Source organism: Poecilia reticulata, linkage group LG7 (assembly GCF_000633615.1).
Source record: "Poecilia reticulata strain Guanapo linkage group LG7, Guppy_female_1.0+MT, whole genome shotgun sequence".
Classification (NCBI taxonomy): Eukaryota; Metazoa; Chordata; class Actinopteri; order Cyprinodontiformes; family Poeciliidae; genus Poecilia; species Poecilia reticulata.
Genome location: NC_024337.1, coordinates 29,683,976 through 29,710,921, shown reverse-complemented (window position 1 = coordinate 29,710,921; position 26,946 = coordinate 29,683,976). Strand labels below are relative to the sequence as shown.

The following is a 26,946-nucleotide window of genomic DNA, read 5'->3' as shown; positions in this document are numbered from 1 at the left end:
TAATTCATTATTCAAATACAGAGCCACACGGCATTACACATGTCTGCATAAATCTTAGGGAAGGTCGTCTACATAAACTGAAAGGACTGAAGTTGACCAAAGAGCTTTTGTCCTTCAATCTGATTTAAAAATAAAAACAAAAATCTATCTTGTTCAGCTTAGCGCTGAGAAACACTTGAGTGCACATAAACATTGCTGATAACTTTATGGATTATTTAAACTAAATGAAAAACACATTTTGAAAGGCCCGGCTTTACCATGTTCTCAGTGTTGTTGATCTTCATCTTATTACAGGAAGGTTTCTAACTGCTCAAGCTATTTGTACGCACAATGTAATTGCAACTTCAGATAAGTGAAGGAAAAATGTCCAATAAAACCTTCTTTTGAATAATTAGTTAGTCAAAAGAGCTGGAGCGCAAAAAGATTCACTTGTTTGTAAAACTGCAAAGATTCACACAACATAATGTGACACTTGCAGAGTACAAGCAACTCACTACTGCTGCTATCATCATGTCTTTATTGGAGACGACAGTGATAGAGTTTAATTACCATTTTGGGATTTAATGACTGGGTTTACGTACTGCGTTCTGGCTGCACTCACATGATGTTCTGTGTGAAACGTACCATCTAACTCCGTCTCCATCGAACTGATAAAAACCGGTCCTCCTGGTGTTGAGGGACAATAAAGAGTGAAAATTATATCAGTGGTTTTTTTTGGCTCTAATAATATACTTCTCTGTAACTTGGTCTATAATGAACCAAACTCAGTTTTTGAACATTCATGTAGGCCCCTGTAATACCATAATTTCCAAGAGATATTTTGGAAAATTTTAAGTGGTTTTTTTAGTTATCAGTTTATTACCTAGAACGTTATTCATTTTAAAGATGGATTTAGGAAACTCTTACTTGAAAATCCACATCTTAAAATGTTAACAAATAAGCTGAATTCTCAACTTGTTAAGTCTGAAAATTATTGTGGTTATGACATCAAGAAGAAAAGTCTTAAATAGCATTTTCACATCTTGTCACTTCAATTCAGTGTGGATGTTTTTTTAATGAAAGAGTCTTTCAGTTTTATGTCGTCTGTATGAGTGCAATATGTCCACAAGCTTTATAAACATAAATGCTTTCATTCATATCTCTGAAACACAATAAAATCATTTGGTAATGGAACCGAGCAGCACTGAAACTCAAACTCATTTCATATGAAGAGGATTGGCAGGTATCGAGTTCAGAACTTGTGTAAAGTTGAGAATTGACTGTGCACAGAAACCTCCAGTTCATTTTAGCTTCAGCTCGGTCAACCCAGCGATCTTGTCCCAACTCCAAACCAGAGGATTTTCGAGCTCGCAGGATACACGGTTCTGCCTTAAATTAATTAAGCTGTGTCTCATTTAGTGTCTGAGTCGTGTTCTGTTATCGGTGGCGTCTGGCTCAGAATAACTGAGTCCATGAGAAACTGCAGAGCAGACTGTAAGGTTTTGTTTTTTCTGTGTGTTAATTTAGGTTTCTGTGTTCAGTTGAGTCTCTGTGTTGTCCCCTTGATTGCTCCCAGCTGTGTCTCGAGTTCCCTGATTTCCCCTTGTGTATTTAATCCCACCTGTGTTCCCTGCTCCTTGTTGGCTCCTTGTCGGGTCCTGTTGTCATGCCAGCCCGTGTCTCCCCTGTGCCTGTTTTTTTTTTTTTTTAGATATTCCAGTTGCTACCAATTCTGAGCTCCTAGCCGTCTGCTCACCTGTGCTGCCTGAATTTTTGTATTTTATATTTTATCATTAAAACCACCATCATTACAGCTTCCATCCTCACCATTCTTCAACCACAATTCATGGCACAGACGGATAATATCAGCATAATCTACCATTTTCAATGAAACAAAATAAGACAAAAACATTCTGCTAGCATCATTTTGTGATATTTTTTGTTTACAGTGTACCAGCAGTCTCCAGGCTTAAAGGTAGAGCACTGAACTGACATTTCCTCTTTGCCCTGAAAGACATTCTGATTTTGGATTGTAACTGTTATCTTTCCATTGTGGAACATTTTCTTTTTGCAACATGCCACTTTAATTAATTTTGAAGGCAACAATTGAATGCACAAGTTTGAAATCATTGTGCATTTTCCATTTTTATTTGGTTAAATGTCACTTAACTTGTAGAGAAACCTCGCACTTCTTCCAACCATCAACAAGCATCTGGCATGAATGTATCTGAAAATCTGACATCTATTTGCAGCGAGAATCTATTTTGTACTAGAAATAATATGTGTAATTTATAATAGTTCATATAACTTCAAAAGAGTTTGGCTACGTTTTGTTCCAGAAGATAATACTTTAAGTTGCTTTATCCTCTCCCCAAGCCTCTTCTGATATGTTTGCAGTCATTGTCCTGTTTCAGTGTTCACATTTCAGTCATCTAGCTGCTGATTTGAGGTGAAGTTGAAGAACTTATAGGTAGTTTTCTTAGTGATAAAAAAACAACAAAAAAAACAGCATGATGTTGCCGCCACCATGCTTGACAGATGGAACAGCGATCCGAGGTTTAAAGAGCCTCACCTTGACTCCTCCACATAGACTTATTCATATTGAGGCCAAACAGCCGAGTCTTCATCACACCTGACTACAAACTTTGCTCCAGATGCTATTTGGCCTATCAGTATGTTGAGCTGCAAATCTCATTTGCGCTTGTTGTTGCTCCTTTCTTCATTTCACACGTTGATGTTTCAGCATCTTCCAGTTTATGATAGAATAAAGTCTTGGTGAAAATTTACAGAAGCCAGGTGTCTGCCAGAAAACCAACCATTTTTATCTATATTTAATAAGAAGAGTTGTCAAACCTGTAGTCAGAATGAGACCAGAAGCCACAAAAGACTAATAAATCCCAGAGATGAGAGGACTCGTCATTCACTGGGAGAGCCGCTCTTGTGTTTAACTGAAGGAGTTTGCTGTATTAAGGGCAGTTGTCTTGAGTTTCTCTCACTTGATTATTTCAAGTCTCTTTCTCTGCCCACACACAAGACAAGCCTGATTTCCATGGCAACGTTATTTTTACTACAACCTCAGAGGAAACGGCCGTCACTGATCCAGGACACGGGAAACAAAAACAGTGGGTATCATTCTTTTGTCGATGCATAGTTCACATGGAACAGAAATGCACAGAAAGCAGGAGCGCCGTTAATCTGTCTCTCTGTTCATGTGTTCATCACGTCGGCTTAAATGAACACATAACCAAAAAGCTCCAGGCCTGCGATTCTTTCACGCTGCCATCCTGATTTCTCCATGGCGTTGTGAAGAGTAAAGGTTTTAATAATATTATATATCATGTTATGTAATTTAATCCCATCATGAGGTTTGTAACACACAAAGAGGGGGAAAAAAACTATTATCTATCTGCCTACACCTATAAAATCCATGCCATGGATTTAATGATCCCTCAGCAAAGTATGAAGATTCCTGAGCTGAGAAGTTAGAAACCAAATTACTTCTTTTGTTCAGTTCCTGAAAAGATGGGTCACAGAATTAAAAGTGTAAAGTTTGAGGGTGAAAAGTGTGACTTGCATACTTTACTCTATGGATTTGATTTATCTGCATGTAATTACAGTAAATAGCTTTTAAAGTAAAGGCTAAAATGACAAATGCTGCTCTATTGCTGGAAGGGGATCATTCAAAGTCTGATCAGCCACGATGCCAGCGGTAGTGGTACACATGATCCCATGGAAAAAAAAAAAAAAAAATCAATTTCTCAATGTGGGATTCCCCCGCTCCCCTGAATAAATACATCATCACTTGATCTAGTTCAGCAGTGGGAAACAAGAGTAATGGAAAAAACGAAATGCAAACCAAACAGTTGTGCAGTAATGCAGTCTAGCTGCATTGTCACATTTGTCTCCACAGCTTTACAAATTCAAGACACTGGCACATACATGCACACACACACACACGCATGCATGCACGCACGCACACACACACACACACGCAGGCACGCACGCACACACACACACACACACACAAGCACTGACCGTCAGCTGTTCAACAAGCAGAAGAATGGACATTTCAGTCTTCTGTAAACAACAAGCGGATGGAGGGAGAACGTTAAGCCGCATGGAGGCAGACGGTGGAGGCTCTTATCAGTGTGAATTATGTTGTTCTTCACAGGTCATCACCCAGCCGCTGCAGTGGCGCGACGCTCAGTTAATGCTAGTAAACGTTTAGGAGTCAAACACACAGTCACCCATGAGAAATCAATTATTAAACAGCTGCTGAGTTGTTCTTCTGAATGATCCAGACTGAAAGAGGGATGAATAATGGGTTTTGCACCTTTTTTTTTTTTTTGGCTGTCACTACAGAAAAAAAGATGTTTCACATTCTCGGAGATTATTACTTTGTTGCTTTTTAAAAAAAAATTCTTTGAAAATAATAAAAAAAATAAAAAAAATAAAACGTTGAAAAATCTCTCACAGAGTATATACAGACTAAATAAAAGTGTGCCTGAAATGCTCTTTTATTACAAAAGTCCACAATGAATTGATGTGACAAGATGTGATAATGCAATTTAAGCCAGAACACTTTCAGATCTACAACATGGATAGATAGATACACCCTTAACTTTTATTTATTTTTAGAACTAAAAGTATTATTGATTGCACTTTAAAAATTAGGTAACTTTATGCTATTAAAGGTAACATTTAAACAGTAATGATTTCTTGGTTAATGTCAAGTTGTCATAACAAAGACATTTTGAATAATGTCAACTTTGTATTAAAAGTGTCATAATTTACTGAATGACACTTTATGACAACAGTCATAAATATTCATGAAGGTTTATTCATGTTCAGGACAGGTGTTATGACATGTTTATGACAATGTCATGACAGTCTTATTCACCCCCCCTTCAAATAAAGTGTTACCATTATTTGATTAAATCAAATAATTTAATAAAAAATTATTAATATTTTTTTCAATCAAATAATTGTTCTTTTTTCTGTTTATACCTTTGGACTCATGGCTGTTTTACCTAATTTAGTTATATTTAGTGACAAACTGTATTTACCCGGTTATAATCAATTTCAACACGATGTCCATTAAAATGTCTTGTCATCAATTGACACCTTATCAGCTTCTTGAAAATAATCTCCCCATTTAGCATTTAAGTGCTGCTCTTTATGACTTTGAATAAAGAGCTGATGGTTTGATGTAGGAGTATCTGGAAGTGGCTCTTTATCTTGATGTTCATTACAGGAATTAGTTACTAGATCAGAAGAGGAACGTGAACCCGTGACATCCGGTTAAACTACAGAAAATGATGGTTATGCATCTGAAACTTGAACAACACTTTCTGCGATGCAGCTCCAGTCCTTCTGTGAATGTGTTTGTGTTGTTGGCTCATTGCCTTTCTGATAGAAGCTTTGAGTCTCCAAACCATTGCAAGACTCTCGGCCTGTGAGAGTGGGTGTGAAGTTAGTGTGCGTGTCACTGAAGTCATCAGTGTCTTTGCTGTAACTGTGCTTCTTTGTGCCGGCTTTTTGTCCTTCAGATCAACAATGCATTTGTCTTTTTGTGCATTTTACCTACCAGCTTGCTAACTTTCTGATTTCTGGTTTGAAACAGATAGTTAATACTTGGGAAATAGATAAAAAAAAAAAAAAACACAAATAAAAACCAAACACCAATGTAAGGCACAGGACAATGAGAAAATGAAGGTCAGACAGTAAAATGTTGTTTCCACACAAACTTGAGATGCATGGAAGAGTCTGAATTAGATTACATATTTTTAGGTTTGGAAAAGATTGGAAAAGATTTATTTTTCTAGACTTTATTCCCTGTGACATTGTCTAATTGTCGCGTTTTTCCTTCCTTGTTTCCTTGCTTCCTCTCTTCCTGAAGTTTGACAGATTACGCACAAACATTTTCGTCTTGTCATGTTTTAGTCATCACAGAGCCATGTGGTGTTTTGTCATCTTCTCATTATCCTCATGATAAAAAGGGTCGTCAGCTAAATAATTTCTATTGTAATTATTAATGAAAACAACACTGATGTTCAGAAAGTACCCTGACCCGTGTTTCTCCTGTTCTCCCTTTTTTTTCTCTCTCTGCAGGAAACAGTGGAATATGCCTTCCTTATCATTTTTACAATAGAAACATTTCTGAAGATTATTGCCTATGGCTTAGTCATGCACCAAAACTCCTACGTCAGAAACGGATGGAACATGTTGGACTTTGTCATCGTCATTGTGGGGTAAGGTCACTGCCATTTATACGTTATCCACAGAGCCTTCAGCAGGCACATTCTCTCTAAATTACTCCGTCCTTAACTATAACACAAACAATTATAACCCCAAACATCCAACCTGTACCTGAAATTCAATGCGGAAGCTCAGATTCTCTCCGTTCAATCAGCCTGAGTTTAAACTAAACATCTCTAGTTATGCAAAGCTGGCAGAAACACACACCAAAAGACCCGGAGCAAGAGGTGGTTTTCAAAGTACCTTTTAGACATTTATTTGTACATTATGATTCCAACAAATTCCTGTCCAGTTGGCAGCAATTGTTGGGCACATGTACAGTTACATAAATGTGCACAGACGCAGATCCACACACACAGCTTTGAACAGAGTTACACAGGTTGTGGGTAAACCACGTGGCCCATGTGGTGGGATTTAAGTGTAAATTCAGCTGATTTGTGAATCAAAAAAGGTAAATAAGCAATGACATACATAACAGATAAATAAACTGATCGATGGCCCTGTTAGATTAAAACTTAAAATGTTTTCTTTAAACCTAGAAGGTTTTTTTTTTTCCCTCACAGGTTTCTCTCTAATTACAATAAAATGTCTGACAGCAATCAAACACCTCATATGAATTGACCATAAGTGCACACAGTATGCCTCATGCAGGTGCATGCTCACAGACAAAATGCAAAAATGATCCCAAGCTATGTTATTTGCTTTGTGACTTATGTTCTTTAATCATTTAGCCATTTGACCCTTTTCGCCTCTCCATCCCTTGTTTAATTTAATTTAATTTAACTTTATACCCAGGTTGTTCAGTGTTGTCCTGGAAATGATAACCAAAGATGCTGACTCTGGTGGGCAGACTGGAGGCAAACCAGGGGGCTTTGACGTGAAGGCCCTCAGAGCCTTTCGCGTGCTTCGACCTCTTCGCCTTGTTTCCGGAGTTCCCAGTGAGTTAATTCAGAAATCTTTAGTCAATGTGAAGCTTGTGATAAAGTTGAGCATAAAACATTTGAAGGTTTAATCCTATATGACATTTAGTTTCCAGAAAAAGAAAAAGAAAAAAAAAAACACATTTATGTGCTATCAGTGACTTCAGGTGTGTGTGTATAACCTCCTTGTGTTTGCTTCGCTATCACGGTACAGCAAACAGTCAGTGTAAATTACAGTCAGTGGGTGTTTTAATAAAGATTGTATTGTAGTTGTTGTGAGCTATTGTGAATTGGTGGACAGTACTAAAGCATATTACTGAGGTTAGTCAGTCTAACTTTGTTACACTTTTCATTTCTGGAGCACATTGCTGACCACAAATTAACAACAATAAAATAATTTAATCAATAAAAGATTGAAGATGACATACTTACCAAAATAAAAAAAAAAAATGCAAATACAAAACCTCCACAATGTAATTTATTTCCATAGTATTTTTAAAAAGTTAATTTGCACACGTAGCATCTCTACAGTTCCTACCGTGAACCCAAGAAGTCGGTGCTTTCTTCCCTGCTTCTGTTTCCAAAACACATGACTTTACATTTGCACGTGCGCTGATCTGTTTGCATTATTTTAGTTTCCATGGCAGCAGATCATTTGACTCTTTGAGGCAGGAAAGGACGGCTGGGAAACACAAAGTTAGACTGGAAATGTATTTTTCAGCTCTGCTTTTGTCTGATATTTGTTTATGTGGGTTTGTTTGTGCAGTTTAATTACACACAGAAAACAACGTCTGGGCTTTTGTGTACATCGTGTCATTGTGAGAGCTATTAGAAGGATTTAACAGGCTGATAGTTTTCATGTGTGTACAGCTGCTTTACATACAGCATGTTGTTGACACACTAATTGGTGTTTGGATGATCATTAGGTCCCCAGTAGTGTGTCTTATATTTAGTTAGTGTTTTGATTTCACTCACAGATCATTTTTGTAATTTAGATCCAACACTTCTTTTGCTGGATTGTTGTGTTTTTACTCTTTTGTGTTTGAAAAAAGTTGAGATTTTGTTTGATTCAGTAAATTGGATGTTGAAAATGTATTAGATGTGCAATTTTGAAATAATTTTTTAAAATTTTCTTCAACATGAAACTTTTCTGAGATTAATCATTTATAAACAGTTCTCTGTAGCCTGAACTTTATTAATGACAGCGTCCAACCGTCAAAAATGTAAGGAAGGACATACGTTTATGATCAGAAAATAAATAAAAGCTATGATTTGCTGAGACTTTGACTAATGTGTGTGTTTACAGGTTTACAGGTGGTTTTAAACTCCATAATTAAAGCCATGGTTCCCCTCCTTCACATTGCTCTGCTGGTCCTCTTTGTAATCATCATCTACGCCATCATTGGCCTGGAGCTCTTCATTGGAAAGATGCACGCCACCTGCTTCGTCATAAAATCAGGTAAACCGGTCATCATTTCATTATTCTGTTAGCTTCTATCTTTATTTCACACTAAACAGGCCTAGTGTGGATCTGAGATTACCACAGATACAGGATTTAATCCCTGGGAATGAATGGAATAATGCACCTTGTATGTGAATGGTGACAAGCAGCTGAGAACAGGACACAACAGCAGATGGTGGATTAAATCCTGTGATTAAATGACAGATATCTAGCTATTATGTAAACAAGCTCACTCTTTGACGTAATGTCGCTTACAAAATAGCACAATCACTCAAGAAATGTTATGTTTAAAGATAGATAAGTGTAAATGTAAAGAAAAAATGCAGAGTAAGAGAGATTCTTGCTGTTGGAAAGTTGAAATAAGTCAAAACAGTATCTGGGCTTATGTATGTGATCCATTTTATTTAATTGGGAGCATTTTTCATAAAGTTGTTGCATCAGTTGTTAAAAAAAGAAAATATTAACTGACTAAGCTTTTCAGATTGAACAATATGTGTGCTTTTGCAGGACAGTGTTGTATTTTATCCCAACTCAAAATGTAAAATATGTTCGTAGTCAGAGGTGTATATTATTGTCAATGTGCCACTTAGCGTTGATATTGCTCTCAAATTTGTTAGTCTTAATGACTTTATATGTAATTTGTATGAGGCTAAAATGATAACAGCTTAAAATGAAACAGAAAAAAGAAATATGTAGAAGTTTCCATCAAAAACCATGCAGCAGCCTGAATTAAATGAACAATGTTTTATTTTTTTTTTTACCTTAAGAATAAAATCAACGTTAATCATTAAGACACATTTAGATGTGCAATGATGTAAGGTTGATATCAATCAAATTGAGTTTTTTTTCCTGCTGATTGCATTTCTCTGTGCGTTAAACTCCAATCATCTGCTGTAAAGATCATGACATAAAAACAGTGACTCAGTTTTGGTTTGTCCCTATCGTTTGCTGTGTTCTCGCCTCCAGGCGCCCTGGCAGAAGAGGAGCCCGCGCCGTGCGCTGTCTCTGGGCACGGCCGCCGCTGCCTGGTCAATGGCACCATTTGCAGAGAGGGCTGGCAAGGCCCCAACAACGGCATCACCAACTTTGACAACTTCCTGTTTGCCATGCTCACCGTGTTCCAGTGTATCACCATGGAAGGCTGGACCGACGTTCTCTACTGGGTAATCGAATGTGACAAAACTGACCCAGACGTCTGAATCTGCCACCAATTTTTGACTTTTTACTAAAAGCATGATCATATATAAAATCTCATTAAGCAACCTCACATGGGTCCCACTCACATGATTTCTTTCAGAGCTGCAGCCTGGACAGTCGCTCTCCTTTGAATAAACAAGTGTCATCGATTTAAAAAGCTAGCCGCCCTTGAAAACTCCCAGCTTCTCATTAGCAAAAACCAGCAATGGCTTTTAATTAGCTAAAACACTTATGAGCTTTATCTCAGTCCTCCCACTCATTTACCGATGGTGACCCTCATCTCTCAAATAATGAACTTCTCTCTTTCTCTTCCTCTGCTGTTTTCCTATAGTCCTGTTTTCTTCCTTTCCACACATTTTACAGCTCTTTCCATGTATGCGTTGCCATGGCAATTTCACCTCAGTGTTGGTGTTGTGTTGCTGGAGAGAAGAAGGCCTGACAAACCTAAAACAATAAAGAATTGATTTATGGATAGATGGTAATTTATGTTACATGTGCCATGTGACCTGTTCTACTTGAATTGGCCAACTTTAACAGTTCGTGCCTGGTGGGTGGGCATTTGGTACTTTGTGAGTGAAGCTGTGAAGAAACTCAGTTGATCTACATCTACAAAAAAAAAAAAAGAAGAAGGAAAAAAAGAGCCAATTTTCCATGTATTGAGCAGGGATGCTCTGATCAGAAATCATTTGCCATTCTCTGTAAAGCTCTGACCTGCTCATTCCAATTTCTAATTTTTCTTTTAGAACTATAAATCGCAAAACATTTTTTTAACTGTGACTTGCATTAATTAAAAAATACATATTTTATAGTGTAAAATAAAACAATGGCTTCATAAGCAAAGGCTTTATGGTGAGTAGATGGTTTCTGGAAGCAGTTTGCTGAGTTATGAAGACCAAAGCATATCTGTATGTATATGATGACATGAAAACTGACTAAATTAAATGAGATTTTATTTAATCTCATGCTTATGCCTGAGAGAAAAGAGTCATAGATCACTGATTAAAAGTTCCTAAACTATTTGATCAATTTGAAAAAGTACATTTTGATTAATAAAACAGCTACATTTCTTTTCATTAGGGGTGCCAGTAAGTTTTTATCAAAAATGTAAAACAATCAAAAAATAACTGTTAATTATTTCCTAATATGCAATTTTTATTTCAATATTAAATCAATGTAATCAAACTAAAGATTGTATTTTTACTAAAATGTATTAGAGTGACATGTTTCTACTGCAATAGAATATAAATAGGTTTATTTATATTTTGTATTTATCCTTTTATGTAACTTTAAAAAAAATCTTTGATGTCCCGTTACAATTTTGAAGGGATTTTTGCGTTCCTCTGTAAGTAGTTGAGCGATTTGAATGATGGACGAGTATTACGCAGTGAATAATATGAGATGCCTTTAAAATATAATATAATGATATGAAAACCTGTAACCAACATAAACAAAGGAGCACCAACATTAAAATAATGTACAAAGGAAACGGCACAACAGAAACAACACAGAGGAATAAACTGAAGCCAGATCTCAAAAAATAATAAGGAAATGATCAAAACTGGAAACACAGAAATTTAAACAGCTACAGATCATAACACATCATCCCAAATCAGTATTTTTACTTATTTCATTTTTAAAAATTTTTTTTATCTCAAGCACAGATTTTGCTAAGTGAGCTAACATTGATTAAACAATTTCCAATACAGATGAACGATGCGATGGGCTTCGAGCTGCCATGGGTCTACTTTGTCAGTCTGGTCATCTTCGGATCCTTCTTTGTTCTGAACTTGGTCTTGGGAGTGTTGAGTGGGTACGTTTACATTTTTACTTTCCAGCTTTCAGACAGAAAAGTGAGAAAAAAAAACAAACAAAAAAAAACCTTCCTTAATCTGAATCAGGCGCATGTGTCATCTCTTTTTCCTCCTTGCAGAGAGTTTTCCAAAGAGCGTGAAAAGGCCAAAGCTCGCGGCGACTTCCAGAAGCTGCGCGAGAAGCAGCAACTGGAGGAGGACCTTAAGGGCTACCTGGACTGGATCACGCAAGCCGAGGACATCGACCCCGAGAATGAGGAGGAGGGGGACGAGGAGGGCAAGCGCAACCGTGAGTTACCCGGATGGTTTTGATTGCTGTTTGCTCCGTGTGTTTCAGCTGAGGGAATCTGACCCGAACTGTGGCATCATTTTATTTCCTCAGTCTTTCAAAGTGACTGAATGCTTGTGAATTTTCACCATCAATTCACCACTCAACAAGTTTAAATTGGAGGATTCAAAAACACGTCTAAAACCTTAAGTTTGGATAATTTCACATTTGTAATTTTTACTTTTTCTTTTTTTTTGTTGACATCTGAAAGACAGATGAAGGAAGAGCCCTGATTATATAATCAGTAATTATGCGGTTACATAATAAACTTGGGATGGCGCAGGAATCATCCTTTTTTTTTTGCAAAAAAATCATAAAATCTCATCTTCTGTGCACTGATGGCCCTTCAGCGCCTTGCTGTCAGTTCACATGCACCCGTCAGTGTTCATGTTCTCCAGTATCTGCACTGCTTTTACCACTGCTGTTGCTGCTGCTGCTGCTACTGCTGTTGTTGTTTAAGGTGATAACACACTAACGTTCTCTCCTTGATTCCTGCAGTGTGTGTGTGTGTGTTTCTTGTAAATACTGCCTGTAGAATGCCGCTAACATCAGATGTTCCCTCTTTTCCTCCCCTCTTCCTCCCATGTGTTGCCACACATCTTTGTTTTTAACAACTGTTTACTTCCCTAACTCCTGTATTTCACATTCTCACTTAAGTTTTGTTTACAGCTAATCATCCTCAGTCTTAGAATGTAATATGTGGTTATTGTGTCCAGAAATCGGGAGAAGAGAGATCTGACTAGTCAGGTTTATTGACTTTCATTATAGCTAATACTATTTAATAACTAACAATCTCATAAATAACAACCCGTGGATCAGTTACTGGTAAAGGAATGTCATTATCTTCATTATACTCCACCCTATGGACAAATTTAAACCATAAATATATATTTTTTGACCAGCAACCCTCCCCACCCCACTGAGGGACAAGGGCGTAAGAAAATGGATGGATGGATGGATATATATTCTTTGTAGTTTATCAGTGATTTTCTGGATACTGTAGCTGCATCAGTGGTTTGTTCTGAAGTTGCCTCTCGCTGTTCATTCCTCTCTCTTGTTCTGCTTTGTGTTGACTCACTGCTTCCTCTGCTGTCTGGCTGTGTGAACTGCATGTTGATAACACCAAGGGGTCACGCTGGCTGACCTCACTGAGAAGAAGAAAGGAAAGTTTGGCTGGTTCTCTCAGTCCACAGAGACACAGGGTAAATGTATTTGTGTGCACTCGAGCGCGGGAGCGTCGGGAAGACTTCATCTGTCCCCTGTGCGTCGTGTTCATGAGGACATTTCACCTTCGTCCTGAAGAGTGTCTTTGCATTGATGGGCTTGGTTTGCTGCATGCTTTGTGCACTTTGTTTCTTTATTGTGCATGGTCCCTACCACCATCATCATCCTCATCTTTATTATCATCTATAATAATTTTCTTTAATGCTAAAGTCAGTTTCTGGTGTGAGAAGAATATATTTTAAGCAAAAAAAGCAAATAAAAGAAATTAACTGAAGTGATTTTAAACTACAAGATGCAAAACAAATGTCTGTTTAGAGGTGTATAATCTTCTAAAGTAAACTCTTCTACAACTATTGTACAAGCTACAATAAAAGCCAGATAAAAGCCGTCGTATTGGTTTTGAATACGCAGTCAGAAGTGTAATAGTTTTCAAATAGGTTCAGCAATTATAATATGATTATTTGAAACAGAACAATTTACTGCAATTACAACTGGAGTTATGTTCTTTCCTGGCTAATAAGGATTCAACACACAACTTCCTTATCTCAAATGCATTTTCTTCTGATTTCCCTGTTTTGAAGAGTTTCTAAGAGAAAATGGGCCACTTAGTGGTGATTTTGTTGAAAAAAAAAAACATTTAGCATGAGATTTTTTTTATATGGGTATAAATGTGTATTCTTTGGAATGTTGCCCCAAGATTTTACTTATCAAATTGTATTTTTCTTGGGTTCAATCAGAAGTGTCAGTGTAGAGGTAGCTCATCATACATCATCATATCGAACATGTTCATTATTTATCAGTAAGGTTGTTTTTTCTGCATGCATGAATCACTCCATTTTCAGTGTTTTATAAATGTTTTGATCCCATGTCTGTTAAAACCAACACTTACTGCAGTGCAGAGACCATATATCGCAATATATCATTTAATAAATAGAAATATAATAAAGCATTACATTTCAACAGTGTGTTTAGACGTTCAGATGTTTGGATCCTAATGAGCTTATTTCACTCTGATGCATTTGTTCTGACTTTTTCCATGCAGATAATTTAATTTAAAATAGATTTTCTGCAACAATAACTTTTCTACTCTGATGCAATTCCGGGGAATTAGAGATCAGCCTAATTTGTGATAAACTGATATAGAGCATCTGTCTCTGAAAATCTGCTAATCTGATTTGATAATGATCAATAGTAATTGATAACAGTCAGTTTATTCTATTCTAAATTAGATACATTTCTAGGTTGGACGTCACACATATAGTTTAGCTTTTTCCCCCCTTTTTTTCAAATAATTTACGGCCATTAGAGACACCACAATACTGGCTCCGCATACCACACGCAATCTTATGATTGTTTTACAGTTTTGCATTTTCTATGTATGGAAAATGCAGAGAAGATGCAAGAAAGAAACTTGCAACATCTAAAATGAAATTGGTGTTTCTCAGTTTTTTTTGCTACTAATGTTTCATTTTATGTTGGTTTTGGGAGAAGACATGGATCTGAAAAAAAGTAGATATTTTAAGCCTATCGCTCAGCTAAGCCAGGAAGGAATTAATGCCAAAAAGAAAATACGCTTTATTTAAAAAAAAAATGTTGATGAAATAAAATTGTAAGTCTTGTTAAACTTGTAAATGCTTTCATGCAGTTCTTTTTTTTCACATTTGTATGTGCGTGTGTGTGACTCTGCAGCCAGCATGCCCACGAGTGAGACAGAGTCGGCGACCACAGACAACCATAATGGAGAAGAGGGCAAATCTCTGTGCTGTGGACCGCTGTGGTGAGTTTGACACATCACACCAGAAGTCAGTTATCAGTTTTTCATCAAGTAGCTCACAGCTGATGCAGAAGTTTCCCTTTAGAAGGAAATCGGTCACCAAGGTAGCAAGTTCTGAAACGCAGCATCAGTCGGTTGGAAATCAAGTCACACTGACATGAGCTGATGATTCGACTCCTGAGTCGGGTTTTAGAGATTTACAGTGCTTCCCATTTTTATTTTTAAAAAAAAATGTCTTGTCTTCTATTTCCACCAGTCAGAAAATAACTAAATCAAAGTGCAGGTTAGTATTGTGCTGTGGTGCTGCATGGCAGCTATGCTCTTCTTCTCATCGTGTATGATCGGTTCTGGTCACGTATTTGAATCATTCTGATCCCTGCTGTTTTCATCCGTACGTTTCTTTCCCTGATGCCTCCAGCGATCCAGCGCTGTTCCGTGTTGACCTAAAATCCAGCCGTCTGCTCCTGATCGGTTTTGATCCACTCGTATTTACCGTGACAGACTTCCTTTATTCCAACAAATGATCCTTTTGCATGTGACGCAGATCGTAACGTTTCCCTTTAGATTTTCTAAGCTGATGGAGAAAATATTTCAAACCGATTCTCTTGTCAGTCGGCAGTGGCGACGGTGGAACCGCTTCTGCCGCAGGAAGTGCCGGGCAGCCGTGAAGTCCGTGACGTTTTATTGGCTCGTCATCATCCTGGTGTTCCTCAACACCCTCACCATCGCGTCAGAGCACTACAACCAGCCCGAATGGCTAACAGAAGTACAAGGTGTCTGTTTTACTTTTTACATTCTGTTTGCTGTACTTTCAATATACTACAACCGTTATATTTATATAAAAGCATTCCTTTTTTTCTCTCTCTCTCTGCTCCAGATGTAGCCAACAAGGTTCTTTTGGCCTTGTTCACTCTGGAGATGCTCGTGAAGATGTACAGTTTGGGGCTCCAGGCCTACTTCGTGTCGCTGTTCAACCGCTTTGACTGTTTTGTGGTGTGTGGAGGAATCGTGGAGACCATCCTGGTGGAGTTAGCCATCATGTCTCCGCTGGGGATCTCAGTTTTGCGCTGCGTACGCCTCCTCAGGATCTTCAAAGTTACGCGGTGAGCATATTTTACGCTAATGTTTGTTCATGTCATGAAGGCTAAAGTCTGCTGCACAAATAAAAGCAGAAATAATAATAATTAAAATAAACAAACGGGAAATGGAGCTATGAAAAGAGACTAAGATTGAAGACACAAACTGCTATTTCTTCCCCATTTACTAAACTTTATTTTTCTCTATAAGAAAAAAGGAACAGAGAATGAAAAAAGGAGAAAAAGAAAGAAGGAGAGTTAAATTCTCTCTCTGTCTCTTCAGTCACTGGGCGTCTCTTAGTAACCTGGTGGCCTCTTTGCTCAACTCCATGAAGTCCATCGCCTCCCTGCTGCTGCTGCTCTTCCTCTTCATCATTATCTTCTCCCTGCTGGGCATGCAACTCTTTGGGGGCAAATTCAACTTTGATGAGACGGTGACCAAAAGAAGCACATTTGATAATTTCCCCCAGGCCCTCCTCACCGTGTTTCAGGTTTGTGTTTGTGAGAATCAGAGACGAACCGAGGGTTTTATCACTTTTTATCAAGCATGTCTTATGATTCACTCGGGTTAAAGTATTGCAGTCTGTGGCATTGTATGACGTTCATTACTGCAAATAATGCGGTTCGACCAGAATCAGGTGCTTCAGGGTTTTTTCTCCTGATATTTTTCACGTCGTTCGCCAGATCCTGACAGGCGAGGACTGGAACACCGTGATGTACGACGGCATCATGGCGTACGGCGGTCCGGCTTCCTCTGGCATGGTGGTCTGCATTTACTTCATCATCCTCTTCATCTGTGGAAACTGTATCCTACACAATGCAATCACACACTCACATCACCCAGACAGTGCCTTGAAACACTAATCATACCAAATCAGTTTTTTGAGTTTGAACATTAACACAAATTGTTTTAAATCAGGGCTTACTGTGACAGACCAACTCAAAGCAAAGCATAACTGTGAGGTGGAAGGACAATGACGCATGATTGTTGAATATCTTACAAATGTAAATCTGATAAGTGTGGCATGTTTTTATATTCGGTCACATTTATTTAGCTGAAATTACAACTTTACCCAATTGAAAAAAAAAGCTAATTTAACTGAACTGATACGTTTCCGTGAAGCTTGTGGAGATTTTTATTTTATTTTTTAAATGTTGGTAAGTGTTTTTGTTTTTTCCGTAACTTACTTGATCAGACATCCTGCTGAATGTGTTCTTGGCCATCGCTGTTGATAACCTGGCTGATGCAGAGAGCCTCAACACAGCGCAGAAAGAGGAAGAGGAGGCCAAAAAGAGAAAGAATAGTACAAAGTATGGTTCACCAAGCTTCCATTTGACATATTTTACTTCATTTGACAGTTCTTTTTAAATTTCCATCTATTCATTGCCAACAGGGACTCAAACACAGAGAAGAAGAGGATTGAAATAACAGAAGATGGGAAAACAACGGTAAAATGGAAATTAGCTTGAGCCCTCATACATAATTTAGACGACTGAATCCTCACACTATTCTCTTAGTGTTAGATATTTTTTCTTTTTTGTATTAAGAAATCTGTAAAAAAAATAAAAATAACTGTACCCTAAACATCTTCTAGACGCCAACGGAGGCCTTGCTAGAGGGGGACAAAGAATCATACACGACCGTCGGCTCACCAGGTGAAAAACCTTGTTTCTTAAATGTCACTTTAATCAAGTTTAAACAAAAATGAATTTATAGTTTTTAATGTACTTTCAAAGGATTTATCCACTGGTATTCCTTACACATGTGACTTCTATTATACCTATTTGACAAAATGCACCAGGAAATATAAGATAAAGGAAGAGGAAACTGAGAAAATATATAATGAAACTATTGTGAGGGAATGAAATGACGAAAATCAAATAAATGTTTGTAATCAATAAAGCACATAAAAGGGAAAACAATTAAATTGAGGAAGAAAAAACAGGGAAAGGAAAAAAAAAGGGAAAAAGATGCAGATTTTCTTTTCTTTTTATAGAATTTATCAGCAATACAGTCAATAAAGTAAAGAAATAATCTAGATATTTACTTTTATGATTAAACATGTTTATATTTTTTAGTTAGGCAGTTTTACTATGGTGCAAACAATAGGAAGCATTATGATACTGAGCTACTGTTTTACAGGTGATGATGAAGATGATGGTGATAATGGGAACCTCCCTGAAGCCCCACCGGGCCCCCGGCCCCAGCGGCTCTCTGAACTCACCATGAAGGAGAAGACGCCACCCATCCCGGAGGGCAGTGCGTTTTTCATCTTCAGCAGCACCAACCCGTGAGTTTTGAATCAGAACAGGCACTTTCTCTGTTCAAAGAAAAAAATAAAAAAACAACAAAATATCTGAAATCAATCATTTTTAGATGCTACAGAGAAAAATAAAACTTAAATGTAGCAATCTGATATTTTTCTCCCTCTGTCTCTCCTCTGTTTCTGCAGGTTTCGTGTGCTCTGCCATAAGCTCATCAACCATCAGATCTTCACCAACCTCATCCTGGTCTTCATCATGCTGAGCTCCGTTTCCCTGGCGGCCGAGGACCCGATCCGCAACTTCTCCGCTCGCAACATTGTACGTAAAGCCACATTAACCTGTGTGAGGGAAGCTTGATATGCTAACCGTAGCTAATGAAGAGTCTTTTCCAGTAGGACTTTACCAGCACAGCCGGGGATGAAGCCCGACCTTAGACTGTTGTTTATTACATTGACATGAATGCTTCAGTTGAGAAGACTGGCATTAACTTGTTAGATCTCTCCTTCAGTAAAAGCAAAAATATGTTTAATATTCTCAAAACAATGTACATGGCCAGTTTCCTCGTCTTGTAAATGTCTAAATAATCTAATTTTTTTCCAATATTCTTCCTTCTTTATTAAACTGAATGAGGTCACTTCTGAATTTCAGTCAGTGATGGTTTTTGTATTCCACAAAACCGCAGCAAGCTGCGCTTGGTGATCCTGAATGTGGCATGATCCCAATGATAACCGGAACCTTCAGGGAAATATTAGCAGTTTTGAACATTATCAAAATATCGTAGGACTACAATCATTAGTTAGCTATTAAATATCCACAGTCATGAATTCATACTTTGCAGGGCAAAGTTGCTCATTGAACAGACTTTTTCCTGCCCTTGATTAATAGTGGTTGAAAATGTGAAAGCTCTCCGAGAATAACAGAAACATCATAACGGGGAAAAAAAAGATGAATGAAAAGATATAATCGTTGCAAGAGTAACTAGTAAATATCATCACCACCTGCTAGTGCAGCAAAGGTAATGTGGAGTTTCTGGCTGGAAGCTGACAAACCCCAAACATGCAGATGTTATTTTTATTTTCTAAACAAGGATGAAAAATATAAGTATAAAGAAAATAGTTGGATAGTGTAAATAATTTGATAGATATAGTGGCTTTAAAATCCTTAAAAACAAGAATTTAATTTGATCCTCAAAATGACAGGAAGCCAGAACAGGGAGGCCAGTGAGGAGTGATTGGACCTGACGGGTATCATTAGCCGATGACGGACTGTCCGAGGAGCTGTCAGGCCTCAGATTTGGTGGTTTGGGACAGGAACACATCATAAATAACACTGGGCTTTCTGTGCTCTGCATTGGAGAAAATAAATCTGTCTCTCCTGAAATTACTGCACAGACCTTTCCTCCCAGCAATAACTCCAGACGGGAACTAAAATCAAACCGCCACCTCCAAGCTTTATCCTTTTACACTACGACTGATGAAGTGATTGATCATAAAAACAGCTTCTACATTCAGATGTTACCCAGTTCAGCTTCACTCTGTGGATATTTGCTTCTGTTTTGTATGTGTCTAAACAACATTATCTTGCAGCAACAAGTGTTTAATAGACCACTTTGTGTGTTAACCTGCAATGACTTGAACTTGTGCATTGCTTTTTGCAGATACTTGGTTATTTTGACTATGCTTTCACCGCAATCTTTACTGTTGAGATCCTGTTGAAGGTAAATGTCCTGTGTGTGCTGTGCTGTGCTGTGTTGGGTAGAGCTTCAGTAACCCTGCGTGCTTATGTCACTCTGATTGCCTTCTCAGATCCTAGGCTATGCAGACTATGTCTTCACTAGTATGTTTACATTTGAGATCCTTATTAAGGTAAACAACGGCGACTATCGTGGCGCCTTAACAGCACCTTTCAGCTTGCTGCAAATGTCTTCCTCTCGTCGTTTTTAAAAAAAAATGTTTTTAAATGTTAGGAAAGTAATGGCTGCCTGCTCGTTTTGTCGTCCCAACACTACGACACGTTTTATGTCAGTTTTGTTTTTCCTTGTCTGTCAGAAACACGTTTTGCTTCATGGCCAACGTTTCTAGCCACAGCGCTGTCCACAATTATTAGCACCCCTGATTAAGATGTGAACAAAATCACTGAGCTAAATTAATAGCAATAGAGACTTGGTGACTGCAAGATTTTTTTTTGCTGCAGTTCTAGAAATTCATTTGTCTTCCTCACACCGACCTCGCTGTGATAGCTCAATATGTTGGCTTTTCTTGTTGCATTTCCAGTAGAGATGTGCCGATCAGGTTTTTTCCTGCCGATACCGATACCGATCACCCATGAGGGCCGATCACCGATACCAATCACATGTTTTTTTTTGTTGTTTTTTTTTATATCATAAACACTACCGGTTACATTATGTGTAAAAAGGAACCATTAATTCACCTTAATTTGGACAAAAACTTGTTTTTAATAACTTTTTCCAAGAAGAAAACTAAACAAAACAGGCATTGTGCAAATTGTACTGCTATCGGTAATACTATCTTTATCAGACTGAAAATATATGATGGCTCTGAAGAGGCTAAATAATGCAAAGAGTMAAAATAAAACCTCTCAACATTGCCAAAAAAATTCAAGTATAAAACTTAACATTCAAAGRCAAATACAGGATCCATTAAAATAAACAATCCTGAGATACTGAATGAAAACTTCCTGTTAGCATGGCGGCTAGCTGATTACTGCTAGTTCTGATTGGCTGTTTCTGACTGAGCGGAGTAATTATGCAGAACAGAGAGGAGATCGATAAATTTTTCAGAGATTATCTCTCATGTTAGAACAACGAAAGTTTTAATACGTATGTAAAATGTATTATTTTAAGTTAGATGCTGCAGCTTTAAGCAGAGGTTCGGTGTTAGAGTCTCTACCAGGTGGAGCGGAAGCGAAACTCCGTCTGTCAAATATTACTACCTGTAGCGCGTAGCAGCGGTTCAACAGCGAGAACAGAAAAAGCTTCTTACATCGCAGCTCGAAGACTTAAATAATTTTGCGGGTTATTTGTTTAGCTTTCTGACCGTCATGCTAATCCGGGTGAGTGTTTGTAGCTGTGCGCTGCTTTACCTGCCATCTGATCCTCGTGTCCTGACCAGCTGCACAGGCAGGCTGCGAAATGAGATGCAGGTGATCAGTTTGTGTGATCGGCAACAAGAGACCGGGATCGGCGATCACAGATCAAACACTTTTTCACGGAAATCGGCCGATTATGATCGGTGGCGATTGATCGGCACACCTCTAATTTCCAGTTATTAGCCTGTTAATGTCACGACAAAATCACTGTGACAATAGCACAAGTTTAAACAAGTAGCTATTTTTTTAATGGAAAAGAAAATGGTCAAAGATGTTTTTTTGTTGCCTCATAAATACATATCAGAAAATTTGAGATTTAATTAAAAGTTATTAGACACTGTGATTAAAAATGACATGATGTGCTACCAAAATTATAAAATGTATTTTCCAGTATATGCTCCAGTGTATGCTGGAGACTCTCCAGTGTTGAGAGTCTCATTCATTGTCCCACTGTTGGAAATAAATCAATAAAATAATGTGGCATTTTTTACAATTATTGTCTCAAATTAAGATTTAATTAAAAAAATTATTAAGAAAAATTAACAATTATGAACATATTTAAAGGAAAATACATTTATTTTCAGGATTCTTGCATCTTTATCAGGGGTGCCTGTAAGTGTAGAAGTAAGTAAAGATCTCCAGAATAAAATTGCTTTAGTAATTAAACATTACAGAGTTTTCAACGTTTAAAAAAAACAAACAAACACAAATTATGGTAGTTTTACATTTTTTCTATCTTTTTTTTTTTTAAACTTTTTGTAACTTTACTGCCTGACTAAATATTAGAGTCAGAAATTAAATGTATTTTTTTTTTTGCTTAGCATTTTTGCAGATAATAAACTTAATGATTCAGAAATAATCTACGGTAGTCACAGTTACTGTTCAGTCCTGTCCCCCATCTCGTTTCTCGCTGCATGTCAGGTAGCTCTCCCTGTTTAGATTAACAGAGGACATGTGTGTTACAGTGTTAGGATTAACCTGTGTAGTGAATAAATGTAAGGACTTCTGCTCTCCTTGTCATGTGCCAATATTTTGCATTGTTTGTAGCTCACATGCGTCTGTCAGAGTGTGTGTGTGCAGAACTGCACATGCATGCATATCTGTATGTTTTCAATTTAAATGCATTTGTTTAGCAAAGTGCATAAATCATGGGCCAGGATGAAATTTTCACTGTATGCTAACTATGTTCAAAGGCTTCACAGTATTTACACAAAAGTGTGAAAAAAGTACATCATGATCTGACTACCTTATGGAAAAAATGCTGCTACAGAAACAGTGATAATACAGATAATACATGAATTGACCCCAACTCTTAATCACAGTTAACTTATGATTGAACAAGGAGGGGGGGATTCATCATTTGAAAACTGTTTTAGTATTTATTGAAGTTATCTCGGTCTGATAATAGAATTTGTATGATGTGGGACACATCAGTGTATCAAAAAACAAAAATAAAGTCTTTGAGGCTGCAAATGTTATTTCACAGAACTGTAGTTTCCCAAACAGAAACAATTTCCAATAGTCAAATTTCAGTTTTTGTAAAGTGTCGTGTCCCTCATTCACTCAGCTGACCAGCAGTGTGTAGCAACACTGTGCTGTGTTCACTCTGTGCTTCAAAAACCTGCAGAAATCAGCAGAGTGGATCTTTTTATGTGGCTTCTTGTTAAAACTTCCCCTAAAAAGCTTAAAGCTGTTAGATTGTAGTACTGGTGTCGAAACCATAACTTTTTATAAACGTGGTATATCTTGATTGTTGCAATTAGTCCAGGATTAATTATGAAATTGTAAAAATCAACGATACATTCATTTGGATTATACTAAATACCATTACTGGTGACAAAAAAAATCAGTTATTCAGTTTCACATACAGTTTGGAATAAACCTAATAAAAAAATAGTGGAATATGCTAAATGTACGTGAAAATTAAGATTATGTAACCGGTGGAAAGAGAGGCTGAGTAGCACCACACTAGATGATTGACCCCGCTAAGACCCGCCTCCTGGCTCTGATTGGTTGTTTCTATTTTGTACTGGGAGCACAGGGAGAAAGCAGAGGAGCTGAATTATCTGTCTCAAGCCATACTGTCAAGACATACTGACAGTTTCAACAAATATGTAAAAAAATTATTATTTATAAAAACTACAACTTTAACCAACCGCAGTTAAAATATGTAAGAATTAAACATATATATATTTACTGTTTCTTAAGTTAAAAAATGAGCCTGGGTCAAGCTGTTGTTTTCTCTGCTGTGTTTTTGTGTGTAGATTTTGGTGTAATTTTTCTCTCTTACTTGTCTAGATGACGGCATTCGGAGCGTTCCTGCATAAAGGGGCGTTCTGCAGAAACTACTTCAACCTATTAGACCTGCTGGTCGTTGGCGTGTCTCTCGTCTCCTTTGGCATTCAGTGTGTATCCTCCCATCTCTCTGCAGAAATGATTTGTTTTTCTTGGAGAAAATCACATTTTTGCCTAATGTTGTCAGTAGGTTTACCTGAGTAGTTTGAGTTTTAGCTGAAGATATTTCTTGAAGTTGAACATGAATGTCTCTTCTCTCATGTTGGCCCTGAAAATCAGAATAGATTATGACAAGGTTACTTGATTTTCCTAGTAGCACTTCAGATTATCTCAACTCGTTGTGTTTTTACCGCCCTCCGCAGGTCCTCTGCCATCTCAGTGGTGAAGATCCTCCGTGTTTTGCGGGTTCTCCGTCCGCTCAGGGCCATCAACAGAGCCAAAGGACTGAAAGTAAAAACAAACACTCAGTGAGGCCTGACGCCTGTGTGTTTCTCCACATGAGTGTGTCTGGTTCTCCCTGTGATCTCAGTGTCTCTGTGTATGCCTGTGGCTCTGTTTCTGATGCAGCTGTGTATTTGAACTGACAGTTCATAACTTGGTCCCTCTGCAGCACGTGGTGCAGTGTGTATTTGTGGCCATCAGAACCATCGGCAACATCATGATTGTCACCACCCTGCTGCAGTTCATGTTTGCTTGCATCGGAGTGCAGCTCTTCAAGGTACAAGAGCACAAAGTCGTGCATGAAATTTGTGTCATAATATTATTTTACATAAACCCCCGCTGTCCTACCTTATTTTTTATAGGGTAAATTCTACCGGTGCACAGATGATGCAAAGTCCAGCCCAGATGAGTGCAAGTTAGTTCTTCTCATTTCTTTCTGGGTCACAGTTTTGCTTCCAAGGAGCAAGATATGATTTTGATTTTGGCTTTTTTTCTGCCTAATTGTTAGCATAATCATTTTGTGTTTTATTAGAAACAGTCTTAAGGTTTTTTTGTTTGAAAAGTTGTTAAAAAAACAAAACCTCTTACATATTATGTATTCAGGTTTAAAAGGCAGCTAAAATCAAGGTCTGTCCTGGTCCATCGTCAAGGAAACTTAGCAAAGAACCGATTTTAAATTGGACCTTTAAATGTCTTATTGCAAAGTCCCTAAATAATACAGGCTGTCAGTGTCAGTGTTCCTGAACAGCAGGAAATTGTTTTAAATTATCAGCTGGGCTAATGCATCGTTTAGGTCTCAGATCTCTGTTGAAATTTTGTTATTTGTAAATGTTTATGTTTGTGAAGATAAGATTGTTTAAGTGCTGTAGCTGTTTTTTAAGCTTGACATTTTTTTAAATTATTTGTCCTCTGCTTATCTACCCTCACACTTGTCTATGCAGACCTTGGACATGTGGTGACATTCAGGTCAAAGGAATATACAGGAAATGAATAGACAAGCAGCCGAAGCTGAAACAAGTATGATGAGAGACCTTCAGAAAGCTTAAAAACTATTAAAGCCATTATAAAATATTACAAGAATGTCTTGCTGCCTGGAAGCAAATAATAAAAAAAGCAAGGAGAAGTTTAAAAGATTTGGACAGTGTTGTGCTTGTAGATTAAGTGTCTAAAGATGTTTTTTTAAAATAGGGGGACATACATTCTTTACAACAACGGGGACACGGCTCTGCCCATGGTGAAGGAAAGGATCTGGTACAACAGCGACTTCAACTTTGACAACGTCCTCATGGCCATGATGGCCCTGTTCACCGTCTCCACCTTTGAGGGTTGGCCCACGTGAGTATTGGTCCACTGTCAGTTCAAAAACCTAAGCAAAGTGATGTTTACAGCTCTGTCAAAGCTGATGGTGACTGTTAATCTTATCTCATAGTTGCTGATGTGTCACAGGGGAAAATTTATGTGAATGAAGCAGGTCGTGCTCAGTGGATCATGTTTGTCCCCGCAGTCTGCTGTACAAGGCCATCGACTCCAACAGGGAGAACTTGGGCCCCATCTACAACTACCGCATCGAGATCTCCATCTTCTTCATCATTTACATCATCATCATCGCCTTCTTCATGATGAACATCTTCGTTGGTTTCGTCATCGTTACCTTCCAGGAGCAGGGAGAGAAGGAGTACAAGAACTGCGAGCTGGACAAGAACCAGGTCGGTGGCTGCCGAAGGAGATTGGCTTCAGAGGAATCCGTAACTCTTTCCTGGTTTTCACTCATGAGTCTGTCTGTCTCTCTGTTCACCCTCAACAACGCCACAGCGACAGTGTGTGGAGTACGCACTGAAAGCTCGCCCTCTGCGCCGCTACATTCCCAAAAATCCCTACCAGTACAAGTTCTGGTATGTGGTCAACTCCACTGGTTTTGAGTACGTCATGTTTGTCCTGATCATCCTCAACACGCTGTGTCTGGCTATTCAGGTATGTTCTCCTGGTAGGATTTATCATCCCAATTTTAAACACTTGACTTAATATTGAACTTCTTCACATTTGGTCACATTGCAACCATAAGAAATGTTTGTCGTTGGGGTTTTATTGTGACAGACCACCACAAAGTCACACATTATGAACCAAAAAAGGAAAAGTTACATGATTTTCACAAGGCATGTACATTCTGTCCAGCTTATTGTGATTCTCGTAAAGAAAAATCAAGTGCACTCGGTTGTCTATAGAAATAATCTAATAGGTGAACGAACAGTCACCATATGTTTAATCTCCATATAAACGCAGTTGTTTGTTCCAACATGCACTTGTATTCATCATGCATGAGTTACATTTTGTAGAACCACTTCTTGCTATAATCCAAGCTGCAAGTCTTTTGGATTATGTCTCCACCAGCAGCTTTCTATATCTTGAGACAAAAACAAGATCTGGACTTTAACTGGGCCATTTTAAGAGAAGAATATACTTAGATTCAAACCTTTCTGTTTTAGGCTGGAAACAACAAAAAAAAATTCTACATTTTGTGAAATTTATAAAAACAAAAAACTTTTCCTTAAAAATCCAGTGCTTGTGTTCACATTGATCAGTTTGTGATCGTAACAATGTCAAATGAATACTTCTAACGGTCAGCTTGTCTCCCCTCAGCACCACGGTCAGTCTCATCTGTTTAACTACGCCATGGACATCCTCAACATGGTCTTCACAGGAGTTTTCACAGTGGAGATGATCCTAAAGCTCATTGCCTTCAAACCCAGAGTGAGTGTCTCATCCTGCACCCTCTGCTTTCTCCCGTTAGAAAACCTTTTATATACCCCC

At 37.9% G+C, this 26,946-nt stretch overlaps 1 protein-coding gene across 27 annotated transcripts in view; it reads left to right on the top strand.

Annotated features, from left to right (window-relative positions):
• Positions 1-26,946, top strand: part of cacna1db (calcium channel, voltage-dependent, L type, alpha 1D subunit, b) — a 77,109-nt gene that overhangs the window by 34,293 nt on the left and 15,870 nt on the right. For 9 of the 27 annotated variants that reach the window (XM_017305704.1, XM_008414820.2, XM_008414816.2 and 6 more), the window contains exons 4-31: positions 6,091-6,230; positions 7,033-7,175; positions 8,464-8,616; positions 9,586-9,782; positions 11,523-11,626; positions 11,747-11,916; positions 13,083-13,157; positions 14,869-14,956; positions 15,210-15,236; positions 15,566-15,726; positions 15,831-16,056; positions 16,313-16,520; positions 16,714-16,834; positions 17,226-17,340; positions 17,424-17,478; positions 17,625-17,685; positions 18,173-18,320; positions 18,483-18,612; positions 19,952-20,011; positions 20,100-20,159; positions 23,701-23,807; positions 24,060-24,147; positions 24,308-24,415; positions 24,501-24,553; positions 25,327-25,473; positions 25,643-25,844; positions 25,951-26,109; positions 26,776-26,886. In XM_017305704.1, coding sequence (XP_017161193.1) covers positions 6,091-6,230; positions 7,033-7,175; positions 8,464-8,616; positions 9,586-9,782; positions 11,523-11,626; positions 11,747-11,916; positions 13,083-13,157; positions 14,869-14,956; positions 15,210-15,236; positions 15,566-15,726; positions 15,831-16,056; positions 16,313-16,520; positions 16,714-16,834; positions 17,226-17,340; positions 17,424-17,478; positions 17,625-17,685; positions 18,173-18,320; positions 18,483-18,612; positions 19,952-20,011; positions 20,100-20,159; positions 23,701-23,807; positions 24,060-24,147; positions 24,308-24,415; positions 24,501-24,553; positions 25,327-25,473; positions 25,643-25,844; positions 25,951-26,109; positions 26,776-26,886 — 3,417 coding nt within the window. The remainder of the gene's footprint in view (positions 1-6,090; positions 6,231-7,032; positions 7,176-8,463; positions 8,617-9,585; positions 9,783-11,522; positions 11,627-11,746; positions 11,917-13,082; positions 13,158-14,868; positions 14,957-15,209; positions 15,237-15,565; positions 15,727-15,830; positions 16,057-16,312; positions 16,521-16,713; positions 16,835-17,225; positions 17,341-17,423; positions 17,479-17,624; positions 17,686-18,172; positions 18,321-18,482; positions 18,613-19,951; positions 20,012-20,099; positions 20,160-23,700; positions 23,808-24,059; positions 24,148-24,307; positions 24,416-24,500; positions 24,554-25,326; positions 25,474-25,642; positions 25,845-25,950; positions 26,110-26,775; positions 26,887-26,946) is intronic. The other 18 variants (XM_008414818.2, XM_008414829.2, XM_008414824.2 and 15 more) reach the window with 9 other exon arrangements.